The 19,061-nt window shown below is 34.1% G+C and overlaps 1 protein-coding gene across 2 annotated transcripts; it reads right to left on the bottom strand.

Moving 5' to 3' along the window:
• Positions 1 to 2,762: 2,762 nt before the first annotated feature.
• Positions 2,763 to 12,884, bottom strand: LOC134248453 (N-acetylglucosamine-1-phosphodiester alpha-N-acetylglucosaminidase-like). 2 transcript variants are annotated; one of them, XM_062730851.1, is made up of 4 exons: positions 12,590 to 12,884; positions 12,455 to 12,507; positions 11,743 to 11,877; positions 2,763 to 2,816 (listed from the first exon to the last, which is right to left on the bottom strand). In XM_062730851.1, the coding sequence occupies exons 1-4, from the start codon at positions 12,676 to 12,678 to the stop codon at positions 2,797 to 2,799; spliced, it is 297 nt and encodes a 98-aa protein (XP_062586835.1). In that variant the 5' UTR covers positions 12,679 to 12,884; the 3' UTR covers positions 2,763 to 2,796. The 2 variants fall into 2 exon arrangements, with proteins under 2 accessions (XP_062586835.1, XP_062586834.1); XM_062730850.1 differs by having other exon boundaries at positions 2,764 to 2,819.
• Positions 12,885 to 19,061: the final 6,177 nt, after the last annotated feature.

Genomic DNA, 19,061 nt, shown 5'->3' with positions numbered 1-19,061 from the left:
TTCTATAATATTACAAATTATATAGTTAAATAGCATTTCTCACAAAATTGATTAAAAATCTTATTTCATATAAAAGATATTAAAATTCAAAATATTTTTGGTGATCTCGTTTTGTATAAATGAAAAAATTTAATACTATAATCCAGAAAATTCAGAGTAGACATGTTTGAAAGCAAAACAAACGCACAATATATTGTCAGTCCGTGCAGTTGTGGTAATATAATATAAGAAGACTGTGACGATTGAACGCACCCGGTGAATTGTAAAATAAACAATAACAGAACTCGTGCGCTGTTTACAAAAACTGTGTGTGTGACAGACCCATGTTTTTATATATCATGCACATGTGCATAGCAATGCATATTGCATGTGCATTTACTCATTAATTTAATTATGTATGTTTTTCCTTGCAGTACACTTCTACAGCTGAATTATATAATTATTCATTTAACCTGTAGTTAAGTGTATTGATTTTAAAATGATTATTTTCCAGAGAGGTCCAGAGGTAGCCTTTGGGTTCTAATTATATTCTGGCCATGGTCATTTTGTATCTTTTATTTTCATTGGTTTTTTAATATTGTCTCATGTTTTTCTATTGGTTTTTGTGTTTCTCTCCAAGTTTTCTTTATGTTTTTGGTTAATTCTTGCTTGCTCTTGGAAGATGATGGAAGTATAGTTTAGCCATTGAGTTTACATATTTTACATATCAGAGATTTGACATAGAGACCAACACTTCCTCTTGCAATGGCAAGTAATTCTTTCAGAGCAATAAGTAATAAGATTCTAATTCTGTGAAATCTGTAATATTTGCATTTAATTCTTTAAATCAATTTTTCTGAAGTAAATGTATAGTGAGAGTGAGACCTTAAATATAGAGTTATGTGTTAATAGTAAATACACTGCTTTCTCACTTTTTCATATTCTTAAAGTAAACTTTATTTTATGATTGTCACAGATGTTATATTTCAGTTTACTCTTGTATTTGGCGCGCATTGATATCTACAAGGTTATCTATTGTTGATTTGTAGATATTGAGTAATTATCCCTTTGTTGTCTTGTGTATGTAGCTTATATGCTGTTGTAATTTGCCTCCTTTTAGAAATTGTTCATACGTAGAGCATGCTCCTGCGTATCGAATCAAAGGAGATACATATACTCCGTATACAATTGCTGCATAAGTAAGGATAGTTGACGATCGAAAAATTGAAGTCATCACACCATGGGAAAAGAAATAGATTGTTGGAAGACCTGGTTTCCAAAAAACATAGCTATTGTCAATAAGAAACTCAAGCATCTTTTTGATGTCGACTTTGAAAATAAGCTGTTTGGGATACCAAAAAGCCTTTAATTTATCAGTCAGTATCTACATCCGATTTTCACTACTTCTTGAATATATTGTTGCACAGTACTCTTAAAGTTTCTCCTTCACTTCTGTTAATATCTTAGATAGGAGTAAAGAAAGAGGTTTGGAAAAACATTTACTGGAACCCTCTATGTACAGTATCTTTACTTATTGAACAATTGTTTAGAGAAATTGTTTTAAATCAAAATAATACAATATCAACATCATGAGCACATTACATAATAGACATGTCTAAAAACAAAAGCAGACTATCCTCGACACTTTCGCGCGCGCGCGCGCGCGCGCGCGCGCGCGCGCGCGCGCGCGCGCGCGCGCGCGCGCGCGCGCGCGCGCGCGCGCGCGCGCGCGCGCGCGCGCGCGCGCGCGCGCGCGCGCGCGCGCGCGCGCGCGCGCGCGCGCGCGCGCGCGCGCGCGCGCGCGCGCCCGCCGCGGCCGTAACCAATGACTTTTTGGAATAATTCTTTTTTTTTGTAATTTCGGAATCACATATTAAATCTATAGTCGACGATCCACCTTGAAAGCATATCTTGGTCTGTACACAACAACCCCCCATCTCCCACCCCCCCCCCTCCAAAAAAAGAGAAATCTACCGCATCGGTTGCAGTGTTAGCTTTAGGTGAATGGTTTGTCTGTATTTCTGTTTGTTGTGTAGTGCTGCTATTGTCCCTCCTCTCTGTGTATTTTGTGATGAAAGTCTGCAACGTAATAGGAATGGCAAGTTCAATTGTTTTATTATATTGTTTTCAAGTGAAATATAAAGATAACAATTAAATTAATTTGTGTATCCTCAGCCATTACCAGGGGTATTCATATGGGAAATTTATAGTTCCAGTACAATGCATATCACATTAAATCATTTTTTAAAGTTTCAATATTCTTTAATATTTTTTTCATTTCATATTTTAAATTTCATTTGATACTTAGTACATTTTTATCAGATATTGTATTTACATAATTCATAAAAATTCTGCTACATGTAATTGTAATAATCTACGAGCAAATTCAAAATATTACAAGGTCATCAAGTTATAGCCAAAATGAATATATTAGTGTAAACAGAACCTTTTAAAGAATATTCACGTATTTATGAAGCTACTGAAAGATTAAAGGATCCAGTATTCTACTTGTTTTTGTCCACGCTCTTTCAATGAAAAACCAGATGTATTAGTATTTTCATAACACGTTATGACAAATATTCGAAGAAATGCATTTTAATCTTATGTATTTACTGCAAAGGAGGGTAAAATTTTAAGTTTTAGAGCAGGATGCAACACCTTCTGTACTCTGGCGTATCTAGAAATATATCAGGGGAACCATTTCAACAAAAGCACTGAAAACAGTAGACGATCAAGATCTGGGATCCGCCCAAGATTAAGACAAGAGTCAGAAGAAGTGAAACGCTCTCGTGATGTATCAGGAACTTCCAAATCAGTCTAGGTATCATTCCTAGTATCTGCTTTGTGAACAATCGAATGTGTTTAATAGAATATTTTTCCAAAAAATAACAAAACGTGTTTTTTGGATTATAAAGGCTGCAGCTTTAATAATTGTTTCGATGGCAAATGTCGGACAAGCATTTAACCATCACTGGGTGCCACGCACCTTAACTAGTAACGGGCGTTATGGCACCTTGTCTTCTAGGGTAATCCATAGCAAGGTGTAACAACGTGTATAAATCGACTCCTAGGGTATACCTTAGCGAGTCAGCTGGGATATGTAATTGCTTCCTAGAGGATTTTTTTTAGCAAAGCTACTACCTGTTATACCGATCAGGTACATGTAAGCCCACTATATAGAATAGGGCAAAAATAACCACGCGTTATACTGAATGGGGTACGAGATTACTGTTAGACAAAACGGATCTCTTACACAAGCTCCTAGTGCACTCCATAGCAAGCTTGTATTGGCTCCTAGGGTAGCCTTAGTGAGCCACTACATGCTCTACAAATCACGTTAAATAAATAATCAAACATAAATAATGATATAATGATTACGAATTTATTTGCTTTTCTTACATTTCCGCCACGTAGAGATGTCTATACATACATGCCACAAATCAAATAAAAAGGAGATAAAAGCTTACATGGCTGGTTGAATTTTTTTTTAATAAATGCATTTCCCACATAAGACATATGGACTCCGTAAGCACTGTAAAGACCCCCCTCCGAAAATTCTTTATCAGGGTGATTAATGACTTTGCCGTTTACTGGTTGCACGACAGTATTTAATTCTGCTATATATTCTTACCAAAAATGCGTAGGTTTGCGTAGATGTAATTTATTTAAAACACACTTATGAAAAGTTTCCTTATCAGATCTTGTAAAACAATTATTTTTTAAAGACTTTAGTACTACAAATACATAACCATCCAGCAAGACACGCAAGTTTGTTTCGGACGAAGTCAAGTAGGTACTTTAAAATCTAGTCTAGGGCCTTATCACTTCCACTCAAGTACAGCACGCCCTAAATTTTAGCATATCTGGTCAAAACAGGAAGTTTATACGTTGTTTTTCATCTCAGTAAAAAATTCCGCTCCAGTCTCGCATCAAAATGTGGGAATCGGTAGGGGAGATCCAGGAATTATTTTGCGTCAGCCATAATTTGATTTGAACCTCATCAAGTGAAATACTGTTACGACACCTGATGCGACCGTCCTACGTACAGCTCTATTAACTCTTTTTCGCTTCCGTTCAAGGGGTGTTGCTACCCCTGCGAAATGATCAAGAATAATTCTTGAACTTTGAAGAAATGTTAATGAATTATATTCTTGAATCAGCTGATGAATTGTTTAAGAAGATCCCATGAAGTTAAAATTGGACACTCATGATTTCATGGATTTTATTCATGAAAACCAAGTTCAAGAATATTCAAGAATTATTTGTTGTTCATGAACAAAGTTAGACTTTTTAATTGCCTGCAAAATGATCAAGAATAATTCTAGAACTTTCAAGAAAACTTCATTAATTATATTCTTGAACTTTCAAGAAAACTTCATGAATGATTCAATGCATTTTCACGAACTAATCATGAATAATTTATAAAAGTTATTTAGGAATGTTCATGAACTATTCATGAATGTTCTTGCTTTTTGTAAACAAAAATGTAATACATTTTGCAAAATGAAAAACTGTAAAAGAAAATATTTTAATAGCAGTTTGAAAGATTTCACAGTATTTTCTTTTTCCAATCATGGTAACAAAATCTTTGTTCAAGTTAACAACTCTGATAAGTGATATCGATAATAAATAAATTATGTAGTTCATTCCTAGTAAATTTATGAAAAATTTGAATTCAAACGCGACTCTGCAGAATCCTTAACCTTACTTGGTAAAGAGAAGTGTGGGTTCCTTATTCGGCGTATTTCAAAGTGTATGCTTAAAATGGAATGGTTTTTAATCCAAGTCTCACTGTCTGGCAGAAAAGTGTGTTCAGCAATTAGGGCATCAGCTAAAAGGGCTTTCAAGGATTTTGAGAAGAGGTAATCAAAAAAAATCTTATTGGCTTTCCCTTTGGAATTTTTAGAATTTCATCACTTGGGTACTTTGATCGATTACGATTCATATTTTCATTCCTTTCTTTTGTTTTTCGTCAAGATCCTGGATTTTTTTTGGGGGGCAGCCAGAGTTTTTTTTTTTTTTTTAATCTTCTGATCTCAACTCATCAACATTATATTTGAACTGCTTCTCTTTTCCCTACAAGAACAAAGATTTTCTGAATATGCTCATGAATGTGAACACTAAAGCCTTTTTTTTTGGCAAAATTGTTTCATTTAATTCTTCATCATAGGTAATGCCATATTTTAAAGCATTCTGAGTGGGAGTTTAGCCTGTTTCCCTTGCCCGCCATGTTCAAGATGTTATAGGTGAACAGGATGGATTTTTCAATCTTAAATTATTAAATGTCACGTAATTGGGTTGGATTCTTACTCATAACACAGTTTGACAAAAATTTTATTTAAAAGACATAACTGAACTCTTACAAATAGACAGTAACATCTTGATAAATATCTCAGATTCAGCGATTGCCTCCATTTTTTTTGTGACTCACCATTAATATCTGCAGTTATTAAGTAAAATTGATCCTCTTGATATTCCTTCTTCATATTTTGTCATTTTCTTCAAAGGTTGACAAAAAAATGACTAGATCTAGGCTAATAATCCACCCAGTCTACCGATTCACTTTCCAACGTCTCGCGCGTTTCAAAGTTTGCGCCTTTTTAAAAGTGTCATGCAGAGCCAATTAAGAAATAATTTCGAAATGCCAAGATTGTTGTTAAACAAAAAATAACAAACACTATCTGAATGTTTTTTCGCTGAAATTAATTTTTTTAATCAATATAAATTAAATCAGTTATTGAATTGGATTTTTTAAATTATACCTAAAGAGCCACAGTTTCGTATTTCAAGTATGGCCGCCTCCATATCATGAGGACAACAAATAAATCTTTGGAACCACTCGCCCTCAAACAGAGTACCCTGAGCTATGTATAGGTATATAGTGAATAGGAGAATAAACTACAAAATACGAATGTGGGTCAAGTCAGAGATACTTCACAACCATGCAGCCTGTGCTGTATAATTTACACACGATTGACAGAAAAATTTGACTTGATAACTGCATCAAAATATAAAGCGTTTGACCCAAGAATAGAACGGACAAGAGATATGATTTTTAGCTGTAAATAAATCTAAAAGACGTTTCTACGAAAATCATGAAATTTTTCCTAGATTATAAGTCTGTTTCATTTTCTCACAACTTGTTAAAAGTTTGACAAATAGAGAAAATTCGGTCGAAAAAAATTGTGTCGTGAAAAATGAGATAATTTAAAGCAAAATGTTGATATAGCTGCTCATTTTAAATGATGAAGAAGCATTAGTAATTCAATATGAGAGAAAAATGCTGTCAATATTGATGCAGTGTTCTTTAAATTACGATCATAATTTAATTACAATCTCCCTTCTAGACAGTACATAACAGAGTTTTATTATGATCCTGAAGAACCTAAGTTACAGATTCTGAGAGTAGAAAATAGTGATTTTAACCTCTTACTGTTCTCCTACTATACTGTTCTGATCTGATCCAATACTTTAAAAATCAAAACAAAAGCATGTCATTAGTTAAATCAGGGGTTTGTTCAACAATTGTATCTGCATGCAAAAGTTGTATTATGGGAGTAATGAGTGTTTTTTGGAGATCGTTTGTGACAATTATTTTTTACACTTTTAGTCTTCATGAAAATTCATGAACATTCATTACCTTGAACTATTAAGTTTTTTTCTTTAAACTTAAAATCAATAACATTCATATTTGTTCATCATTTGTTCATGAACTATGAATTATGAATGATTTCATGAATTTTATTCATGAACAACTTTTATGAACCTGTTAAGAATCCTTTTAGAAACAATCATGAACAATTATGAACAACTCATAAAGGTTCTTAAAATCATGAATATCATTTCGCAGGGGTAAAACGCGGAACGGAAAACGGAACAGAAAGCGGAACGGAACGGAAAACGGAAAATTTTTAAATCAAACAAATAACCTAAATTAGATGTAAATTAGATATAAAAACAATATTGTAAAATATGATATATTCATGAATCATGCACACACCCTCAGAACTGACATACTAACTATAGACTCAATTCCTGCGTATCCATCTGAACGTTTCGTACAATTGCTTCTCATTTTACAAAAAAAGCTCATTCATGAAAGAGATGTCATGAAATAGGCAGAAGGAAAAAAGACCACTTACCTATACATACATGATTCACTAAAGACAAAAATTACTAGATTTGGCATTCGGATTATGCAAGCAGCAGTGGGGAATCAAGAAATCACGAAGGGGGGGGGAACGGGGTGTGGGCCCACAGCCACACAATAACATCAATTTATTAAATCTTATATTCTGGACACAAAAGGAGAGGGACGACCTTTTGCATCTTCCCAGTCAATCCCATATCTTTCTAATGAGCATAAAACAAACTCAGTTTTTTACAGGGTCATCCATACTAGTAACCAACACCACCTACACACACCCATATACCACATACAAACTTTAACTTCATTGACTGTAAAGATGCTACATTAAATTTACCACAAAAAAGTTTTCCAACTTTATCTGTCCAGAATTTAAATAAATAGGAAGTGATTCCATTCTGTATTTATTTCAACAACCAGTGTTCCACAAGAGGTGTTCATCCGAGCTTGTCGGAAAGGTTTGAGCTTTTTGAAATCTTAAGATTTTTTTTACATTTTATTTTTCTTGCATCTAGATATGAAACCCCTCCCCCATTTAATAACCAACGCAACAAGATATAATGTTTTGACCCGTCAGTCAGTCAGCCCACCAGTCCTGTTGTATTTTTTTTTTTTTTGTTTTTTGTTTTTTTTTATCAGCGCAACTCCTCATAAACCGCTGCACACAATTTCGTCAAAGGTGGCAGATATTCAGGAAAAAATGTGTTTATGTGCATATTACCAGGAAATTTCGGTTCCTTAATTTTTTGGGGAATTTAAGCACCTCGACTTTTGAGGGAGCGTGGGGTATGTGAATTTGATCACTTTTTCTTTCATTGTTAGTGTAATTAATTATAATGTAGTAAGTTAGTGAAAAAATATTAATGTAAGAGTTGAAACTTGTACCGTAAATCTGGAAATTTTTGCTGTAGATAAATTTTTAGCAAATTTGCGTGTCCATTACATTCGCAAAAATATTTTTCTTAAAAATAAATCACCAATAAGAAAATGTAATCAAAGCAGTGGTCATTCGCAAAATTTTGAAACGTAAAAATTAATCAACAGCATTTTGACCCGAATTCGCAAAATAAAATCGGCGTAAAAATTTCCAGATTTACAGTATTCCTCTCTAGAATCTAACAATTGACTTCTTGTTTTCGTTTTTCAAATTCTTTTCAGGTAAGTTTATCCCCCCGTACATTTTCAAATTCGATTCTAAATTACGCCATGTCAGCGATTTTTGTGAATGAGACTGAACATGACTAAATCGACTTTTATTTAACAATGGGTAATTAAAAATTTCTAAGATATATCGTTTATGATAAAATTTGTGTATTTTTAGTGATTTAATCTAAATTTTTTTTTCCGTTTTCCGTTCCGTTCCGCTTTCCGTTCCGCGTTTTAGCAACATCCCCGTTCAACGAAGCATTTATCACGACCGGATTCACCTATCCACTTTCGACTCAAGAGAATATCAGACCAAATCATTTTGCAACTTGGTAACGTGTTTGTCATTTAACTTATGTCGTTCTCTATTTTGGTACACAAAACCTTGCTCTTAATTTATGTGATATCATTCCCCCTACGTGGGTTATTCAATTTGCAAAAGAAGGACATTTTGCTAATGTTTGCTCGATACAGTCAATAAGCTTTGCCAATCCAAGTTACCTGTACGCCTAAATTTTCCAAACCTCCAGGCGCGGATCCAGAATTTTTTTTCTTGGGGCGGGGGGTTTCCACCCCTGTCAAAAAAATGCAATCCTTGCTTTTTTGCTTTAGTATAAACATGTTGTAACCTTGGAAAATCCAGGGGGGTTCTAACCCCCCCCCCCTCCCGACCCCCCCCCCTCTTTATCCGCGCATCAACGTAAGTTAGTATATGGTCAGATTTGTAGCTTCCCATCTACGGGTACATGTCCAGTAAACAATTGAAGACCCCACAATCCATAAAAGGCACTCTAAATCACATATTAGATGAAACTCATCAACAACGCTCAAATCATACATATTCTAATGTACTTAAGGAATGCGCATGGTTTCAGCCCCATATTACTTGGACTTTGTCATGCGATACCCTTTTTCAAGCAAGACACGTTGCACCTCCAATTCTAAAAGAAAGCGATTTGTAATCGGAATTTAAGTGATTAATTGTAATACTATGCATGATTATGAACCCCCAACAAGTGGTCTCACTGCAAGAATTTCTTTCAGATTATAAACTGGGCTAGCTGCAGATCTGTAGCTATCCGAAAAAATATATATAAATTGATAGACCGGAGAGTTACAGTGCCACCTATTGAAAAAAATGTATATTTGCACTTTTTGTGCGCAATAAATATACATTTTTTTCAATGGGTGGCACTGTAGCTATCCGGTCTATCAATATATATTTTTCCGGATAGCTACAGATCTGCAGCTAAAACTGGGCAAATATGTTTCTTTAATGAATAGATGGCAATAAAATACAGATCCCTTTTCCTGTTTGATCGGTTTTAGAGAATCTTACAGAGATAGAGGCGCAAGAGATGCTTTTTGACGTACAAAATTTTATATCCTTATTAATTAACAGAACATGGAGGTAATGCTTCGAGGTATGCACTAGTTCCCCTACCCTAAATAGGCCGTAAAAGGCCAATGTAAAAAATGATCTAAACAAGAATGTTTCATATTTCGAATAATTCATCAGGTGTGTAATTTGGCGATTAACACACCGGGTGTAGGGCGCCCTACGACTTCTTAACTATGAATATTTTCATTTGAAAATGTTTTCCTTTATATAACACTACTGAAAGCAATTTAATTTAGTATTTTAATTAATATCATAAATTTTAGGGAAATGGAGAGGGGAAAAATTCTTAAAATAAATACTCTTTCTTGGTAAAATTGTTTTCTCGGAAAATTATCACCTTATCAACTTAAATTACCTACGGTTATTGTAAATATCAATTCATATAAAGAAAAAAATGTAAGATTTAGAATAATAGATTGAATTAAAGAAAAGTAACTTAGAGTTAGATATGTTTTTTAAAGATAATAACAATTTTAAGGTTAAGAAAATGTACAATTCTATACGCTGTATCGAAATAATTACGTTGAAATTTGATAACGCCATGTTGACGTCATGACGTCGTCAGTGTCATGTTCTTGAGAAAACATTGCATTTTAGTGAGTTGTGTTTGGAAAACATTCCGAAATATTTTTAAAAAATAAACTGATTTAGACCGGATATCCAAGACTTATATAGATTTAAATACCAGATTTTTGGAAAAGGCGGATTTTGGTACATATAACGCACCTTCTTTTTTCTCAGTGACGTCAATTCTGTAACTAAAGCAGACATCAGCTCAGTTTGGGTTGGTGTGTGCGATGCTGGATTCTGGACTTGGCAGGGGGAGCAATTAAGCCTAGCGATAAATCAATTCTGATCAATTTCGGTAACAGATTGCTGGACACACTCTGAACTGCTCGTCGTAATTTCTCTATCCCATGCCCGGAAATTTCCTCGCCGCGCGTCGAGAATGACAATCATGTATTGCACCAGTTCGGCTGCTCTCCCTAGTTGTCTTTGAATATAAATATGCAGAAATAAAAGAAAAGCATCTGTTCATCTATCGATAGTTATGATAGTTTCATTTAAAATTTTAGACTTAGCCTCAAGCTACATGAACCCAACATCGTTTGAAACTAAATAAGGAACATTTCACACTTATTTGGACTTTCAGTAAGGCTTTGCATTCTCGACCATACATAACTAGCATCTGAAATTTACACAGCTTTCCTTTACTGTTGCAATATACATGGGGTAGAAACTCGGGCAATTAAATGCCAATCAGGGTATTGACGGTAACCAATTACATTGTCTCATCCAGCACAGAGGTGGAGCTTAATTAAGTCGTCTCATCATTGTCAACAACAATATAAAGTTCCTGATGTTAGTAACGAGCAGCTTAGCCTCGGTATCTGCCCCGGTTTCAGCGTGGCAGACAGCGGCTAGATGTCTCCTCTCTCTCCCCCTCTCTGCATGCTTCTCTGCTGCCTGGCTCCCTTGGTCCGATTACACTTGTCGTGGTAGAATTTGCAGTGACTAGGGACTCCTTGGCTCGTATTGTTGGCATGATTTTATTTAATGAACTGTTCTCGGAGGCTTTATGTACTTCAACAATTATCATAAGTGTTGAGCGCTGGGAAATTAAGCTATCAATCAAGAGGAGGAAATCGCCATGTGCGCCCCTCTTTTATACTCGCGGCAATTGAGGGAAAGTGTCGAAAGACCTACTCCCTGAATAGTTTATTGGAAATCAATTAAATGCATTTGATTAGCGATCACTTTAAACGACCTTATTTGCTTTTTTTTGTAAGAAAAGAAGATATTCAACAGGCTTTTGATTTCTCGATCTTGTTTCCGTAGTACATGAATTTTTTTTTTGAATCACTAGTTTATATTTATTTTTTTCTTTTATTGTAGATAATAAATATCAATACTTACACATGTGTGTGAGTGTTTTAATTTTATCTTCCTTCGACCGGAAGTCTAATTAACAAAGTTTATTTTAATAACTATTTAAAAATAAACAGAAATGAACAATTGAACTCTGTCTTTTTAAGGAAGACTTTCTGTTACATGATAAACATCTTACACATGACATTGAGACATCCAACATATGGATTACACTCTTCCTCCTCCGTACAGTTACATTCAGAATCACACTTCACACCATAAAAATTTACTGGACACGGGGTTACGCTGTTTGGTCCAAAAAAGCCAACACACTCTGCCAAAAAATATAAAGTACACCTTCCCGTTTTTAACACATATTAGCACATACATATTGTATTTATTTCATCTTTGTCCTGAATATCAAAACTGATAACACTGAACAGTCACGTAGCAACCGGGGTGGGGCTGTCCCGCCTTTTATTTGCTAACAATACTTTTACTTTTTAAAATGTTCGCAGAAAGACTGGTTACCCCCCTCCCCCCAATTTGTACTAAAGTAAAGTAATATGAATAATATGAATGAAGAAAAATTGATATTGAAAGGAATTGGTGATGAAAAAAGTTTGCCTCTACCCCCCGTCCCCGCTTTTTTTGCTTGTCAACTTTTTTCAGGTAAGTAAAAACATTCTGTGGCTGCCCCCCCCCCCCACTTTCAAAATCGATGCTACATGTCTGCTGTATGTTGTTTAGAATCATTATATAGAATTGCATGCTACATAGTGAGTGGGTGCTGCTTAAAATATGTTTGCTGCTCAATGAAGCTGTGTTTTTTTAACAGTATAGAGACTTCTTCAATTGCAAAACTCCATCAAGTTCAATCAACACTCCAATAAGACCACAAAGTTCCTTACCTGTACAGGTTCTGTTTATTATTCTGCTCCCAGAACAACATTGTTCTGGGTTGCTGAATAAAAAATGTCAGGGATCAATTATTAGTTCAAAAATTGTTTTACGTAATCTAATAATTATACATTCAAATCACTTACTCAAATGTTGGACATACAGAACTGTTGTTCTGTTTTCCATATGAAACCCCGAGAAAAAGAATAAGACAAATAAACTTTATCTGTTCCATTTGTGCTACCTCCTTGGAAAAATAACCAGTTTCCTTGAATGTATCACTTAAATAACTTATAGTACACTAAATCAGATTTAAAAATTATATCCGTCCTTCCTTCCACTTTAGATAGATAACTTTAAGTTTACTTTATGATTGATGCAGAATATTCCCCCCAACGAGTTTTTTTTAATTAAAAAAAGCAAACATGGGCTTTTTCCATATTGAATCATAAATATATAATGAAACAAAGATTTAAAATTTGGAAGTGTTCATTATCGCAGGACGTGACGTTTTCTTTTCTCCGTATTTTTTTCCCAAAACCATAAGTCTTTTTTACACTTACCCAATCAAATTACTAGCACATGTATATGTTGATGGACCTCTTAATTATACTTGATAATTAAGTATACTTGATTATTTAAAGTATATTGATTATAACACAGCGAAAGTGCATGAAAGCAGTAATTATAATTTATTTTATTTCTCAAATTTTAACAGGCATTGTGTTAGTTTTGTACTGCAAGTTTCAACTAACCAATTATGTTTCCACATATATCGGTTTTCAAAAATCATCGTGTGTAACCCCATACATGGGGGCGCAGAATGGTGACATTTGAGGGTGCGGCATTTTTTTGATGTTGGAACATATACATGTATCAATAATAAAACAAAGGATTAGTTAAAACTTAGAAGTGTTCATTATCGCAGGACGTGACGTTTTCTTTTCTCCGTATTTTTTCCCAAAACCATAAGTCTTTTTTACACTTACCCAATCAAATTACTAGCACATGTATGTGTTGATGGACCTCTTATAGTATACTTGATTATTTAAAGTACAATTGTTATAACACAGCTCAAGTGCATGAAAGCAGTATTTAAGAAATAATATTTACATTCCGTGTATTTTTCCTTATGAAATTCATTAGAAATCCACGACATTTAAATTTTTATAACACACGCAAAACCCAATCTAATTAAAATTAGACCTTTCATCTCGCTCCTCGTTATTGATATGTCGCATAACGAGGAGCGAGATGAAAGGTCTAATTTTAATTAGATTGACGCAAAACCTTGTCACCGCGCGTTAGAATACACAATAGGAACTATATGCATTTGTATAATCTAGGAACACCAAAATGTACAATGAGTTGACTCAATTTAATAAGATAAACTATCATCCTGTTAAATAAACGTAAAATTACTACAAATGTGTGTTAAGAATTAAATTGTCACTTGTTTCCTTGCAATGTTTGTTTGCGTTATTTAACTTTGCAACGTCATCTGACGTCAAAAACGGCTCTTACGTCTATTAACCACGTCAGCTTTGAAGGGCGCTAAATTCATATTAAAGACTTACGAATTCCGTAATTATGAAGCAGGACAATTAGAAAATGTAATTAAAAGCATTGAATTCATATTTTTGGCTGTCTTCGGTCTTATAACACACCTGGCCGTGCCGACAAATTTATCATACTTCAATTTGTCATTATCATTATTCAATTTGTCGGCACGGCCAGGCGTGTTATAGGACCTAAGACATCCCAAAATTTGAATTCAATGCTTAAATATACATTTATGGACTCTTTTGGTGTGGAATATGGTTTGTTATTCACCAGAAAAATATTCATATTGACCGAGGCGAAGCTGTTTGTATATTGTTTTATAATATAGTCCGGATTTGAATAAATAAGACTTGACGGTTGTATGACGACACCATTTTCATTTACAAACTTCCATCATTGAAAATAAAAAATATGTCCAGGTTACAATTTGTAACCTCCATGTTTTCCTTTCCGAGTTTCGCTATGTTTAATTAAGACGTCCAAATAGGTTAAAATAATCCTGCAAAAGGTTTGTCCAACACATTTTCCTGTTCAGATAGCTTCCTGCAGCCGTTGCAACCATTGTTTAGAACGTTGTTTGAGGTGTTGATTGTGACGTCACAATGCCACTGTACGCGCACTGACCCTCCGGTGAATACGGCCTCAAATCCGGTGAATATGTAGTTTTATGAACTGTTTGTGCTTGTATAGATTATATAGGGAATATAAATAGACAATATAATAAACAACGTTATTTAGTGAACATGGCGTTATGAATAGCAATTGCTCTGCCGGTGTAAAGACGAATAATGACCCCCATCGAATAATGCCCGGGGGGTCATTTTTCAACGACAAAAAATGACCCCCACCCGTAGAAAAAAATCATTTTTTGTAGAAAAAAGGTCCTAGGGGGTCACTATTTTATATGTTAGTCCAATAAAATAATAATCCCCATTGAAAAATGACCCCCTTTAAAGTGATACAAAATATACGCTCTTTGATATCTTTTTTACAGCTAGACTAATTTTTATATTTTCTGTAACCAGAAATTTACAAAACGTCGTATGAAATAAATAAGAGATTTACGTAGTCTATCAATGCAAAAATTGTATTTGAAAAGGAATTCTTTAATTGTCAAGTAAATAAAATTTCATTTTAATATTCCTCCTTATAATGTTTGCTTAAAAAATGATATTCCACTTGTTTTTAGAAATCAAACCATGCAAAAATCAGGTTTAAATACTCTTTTAAGGGAAAAATTAAAAATCCGTCATTTCAACTTTTAGTTTGTTTAAGTTTGGCAAATCCTTTTTGACTATGAAAGAGGAAGAAATTTTTATCCCCCCCCCCAAAAAGAAGATTACGTAAAATCAAAACAAAAAAATAATAATAAATGAAACTAGAGCAAAGCTCGTTGCAAAGCAACGAGAAGGTCTTCCGTTCTGTTTTGACCGGAAATGACGTCAGCAAAAAAAGCAATTAGCTTAGTCGTCTCCAGTCACTTTATAATTTCATTTTTGCATTAAAACCTTAAGAAATAAGCTATTTTTGGCTACTTCCGGTTTGACCGGAAGTGATGTCGATGGACGGAAATTTAAGTTTTGTGCTTCCTGTGATATATGTTAGCCAAAAACTTGTCTAGAACAGCAAAAATATGCATTTTCTGACTACTTCCGGTTTGACCGGAAGTGACGTCGCCGGATGCATTTTGACGACTTCATTAGATTAAGCTTGACATTTTGAACAATATTGCTTCTTGGATGTATTACAAATTCTCAACACTTTTTCAGATATCTTGAAAACACTTTTGGCCCCTCTAGATCCCTTAATTTAGGGGTCAGCCCTTTTTTCGAGATATCATTTTAAAGATCTTGTAATTTTGCACAAATTTTGTTCTATATGTTTTAACAAAATATTTTTAGTTTAGAAGATAAAAAACAAAATATGTGTAAATTTTCGCTCTTTTAGGCGTTCTAATTTTTGACCCCTATGTAGCACCATTTTGAATAGAGAAATTGAAAAACAAAAAACACTATGCACAACTTCAATCCTTCTATTATCTAAAATCAGTAGAATTTTTGCTCCAGCTTTAGCCTTTTCTGAGCCTTTGTCTGGAAACTAGAGCCTATAAATTTTCGCTTAAAGGGAAATAACTCAAAACTGGAAGTGACTTTTTGAAATTTTAGATAGCATTCTGATAGAGTTTAGTAACGTCTATCAACTCTAAAAATTTGAGCAAAATCCATCGAGAAATGAGTGAAATATGAGGCCTCAAAGTTGGCGTCTAGGAAAAGGAAAAAAAAGAATAATAAGAACTAGAGCCGAGCTCGTTGCAAAGCAACGAATAGGTCTTCCGTTGGAGCTACGGATAGGAAGACGTAACCTTGAGTCTAGGTCAAGCCACATTATAAAGTTATACAAGTAAGCAACCTAAAGGCTTGTAAAGGAAGAAACTTACAATGTTTCACCATGAAAAACACTGTAAAGGAATGTATGTGACCTTGAACTTTCTAAATGACCTTGCGTCAAGCAATGTTTCGCCATGAAAAATGCTGTAAAGGAATGTATGTGAACTTGAACTTTCTAAATGACCTTGCGTCATGCAATGACAAACTCTGTTATAAAAATCTAATACCGTATAATCCCTATTAACCGCCCCGGGCGCTTAGAACATTTCGAAAAGGAGGCGGTTATTTTGGTATTCTCTTCATATTAATTTTTAATGTCATTCTTATACTTCAAAAATTTTAAAGAACAGCTAAAATAATGTCGAACTTTACTTTAAGTGAGGATAATCCACCCAATTTATGCGATATGATTCATTTTCCACTGAGAAATTGGATAATAGACAAGTTACATTTTCACTTTGTTCAAATTTTGGCAGACTTTTGATACGATTCTAGATGATTTTAATCATTGTAGAGGGGGCCCTTGTTTTCTAATAATTGAAAAAAGACCCATGGGGCGCTTATGGGGGCAGGGGTGGTTAATAGGGATCATACGGTATGTGTATTACCAATTGGAAAAGTACACACATGTTTTTATATATTCTTTTAGTCCATGAATCCAGCCAAAACATCTTATCTTTAGTGACCTTGAACTTGAGTCAAGATCATGTCCCACCCTGCATTATACATGTATCAACAATGTTTCACAGGTACAAATACTGTAGCGAATTTACAGTTTCTCTGTCAGTAACCTTGACTTGCCTGAATGAATGGATATGTTCAGCCTTATTTTTTCTGAGCATATACAGTATCAAATCGGAAGAATTTATTAGGTTCAACACTATGATTTAGCTAAGGATTTAACTAGAAATATGTCTATAAGACATGAATGCATCGCCAAGTGTATATTAGTACATAATGCAACATTAAAATCTGTATTAATGTATGACGTTTGTTGAGAATATCTTGAATAGTTTCTTAAAAATTGAAATCTTAAAAAATGGATATAGATTATAAAATCCCCTTCAAATAATGCATAAGCTTACATAAAAATATCTCACATGGTTTCTTTAATACTAAGAAAAATGCAAATTAAAGACAAGTGAGGTAAAGGTCACAGGAAAGTGCAAGGTTAAAGTGTATCAGCATACTAAAGTTTGATAAAAATGTCTTGAATTAATTCTTCAAATCTGAGCACCGCCCGTGTGGCACAGGGGTTAGATCATCTGTTCTAGACTAAGGTTTGGATATATCTCTCAAAAGTGTGCATATATTTTGGCCACTTTTGTACATGTAAAAATGAATACATGTATATAATTAAACTTGCATGTACAAGCATATTCCCGTAAAATTCTGCAATTGAAATATTCTTTTCGGGTTTTTCTCTTGAGTTGGAAACGTCATTTACTGTTACACTTACAATTATTTCCATTTATAACTATCGGAGTACACGATGTATTTTTAACACCGACATGCCTGCGGCTCTCTGCGGCCACGCACGTGTGAACGAGGACTAGGGTGCAAAACGTTTTGAACTTTTGACACAAGGCAACAGAGGTGGATGTAAACTGTAATGACATAACTGAGGGCATTGTTTTTAATGCCTATATAATGTATTTGCAAAACATTTGTGTGACCCCCCCCCCCCCCCCCCCCCCCCCGGTACAGATGCTTATGCTTCACAACAATATAACTGGTATGACGTTAAAATTTTTCAATAAATTTTAGTTTACATAAAATGCATGAAAACTGTAAAAAAAAATTAGTTCAGTAAAATAATTAAGGGAGAAAGAATTTTCAAAGTACATATATGGAAAAATCAAAATCGCTCACTTTCATATCGTAAAGTGACCATACCGAAGAGTTATCAAACAGGTTCAATTATTTCTATCATATCTAAGATTTGCAAGAATATTGATCAAGCCATACACATTTTTCAAAGTGCATTTATATGGTCGATATTAACGCACTTTGAAAAGAAATTTTATTTTTTTTAAAGTGCGTTGATTTGGTCCCAAATTTAACGCACTTTGGAAATATTTTTCAAAGTGTGTAATTTTTCAAAGTGCGTCGTAACAGGGCATACATAATGAAATTCGATTCGTGGACGATACATCACTGTTTGCAATAGTGGACACTAATATTAATACTTTTGACACAAGGCAACAGAGGTGGATGTAAACTGTAAAGACATAACTGAGGGCATTGTGGCATCGCACTTTGAAAAAAATGCATAAAACAAATTCTAGACTTATAGATTTTAATAATTTAAATTGAAATAGGATACACCCCCAAGGTAAGCCCCAATTTTTAATGCCTATATAATGTATTTGCAAAACATTTGTGTGACCCCCCCCCCCGGGTACAGATGCTTATGCTTCACAACAATATAACTGGTATGACGTTAAAATTTTTCAATAAATTTTAGTTTACATAAAATGCATGAAAACTGTAAAAAAAAATTAGTTCAGTAAATAATTAAGGGAGAAAGAATTTTCAAAGTACATATATGGAAAAATCAAAATCGCTCACTTTCATATCGTAAAGTGACCATACCGAAGAGTTATCAAACAGGTTCAATTATTTCTATCATATCTAAGATTTGCAAGAATATTGACCAAGCCATACA

The sequence above is a fragment of the Saccostrea cucullata genome, unplaced genomic scaffold, assembly GCF_032062105.1.
Source record: "Saccostrea cucullata isolate Sc308-1 unplaced genomic scaffold, CSIRO_AGI_Scuc_v1 ctg1927, whole genome shotgun sequence".
In the NCBI taxonomy this organism is placed as follows: Eukaryota; Metazoa; Mollusca; class Bivalvia; order Ostreida; family Ostreidae; genus Saccostrea; species Saccostrea cuccullata.
This window is presented reverse-complemented; position numbering and strand designations above follow the sequence as displayed.

Excerpts from the sequence above, each read along its gene's own strand:
- LOC134248453 (XM_062730850.1), bottom strand. The coding sequence starts at position 12,678 with ATGGAACAGATAAAGTTTATTTGTCTTATTCTTTTTCTCGGGGTTTCA. Across the intron at positions 12,508-12,589 it reads TCTGTATGTCCAACATTTGA|CAACCCAGAACAATGTTGTT; the intron begins GTAAGTGATTTG and ends TTTTTTATTCAG. Across the intron at positions 2,820-11,742 it reads TGGATGTCTCAATGTCATGT|CAGATACTAGGAATGATACC; the intron begins GTAAGATGTTTA and ends TTGTTCACAAAG.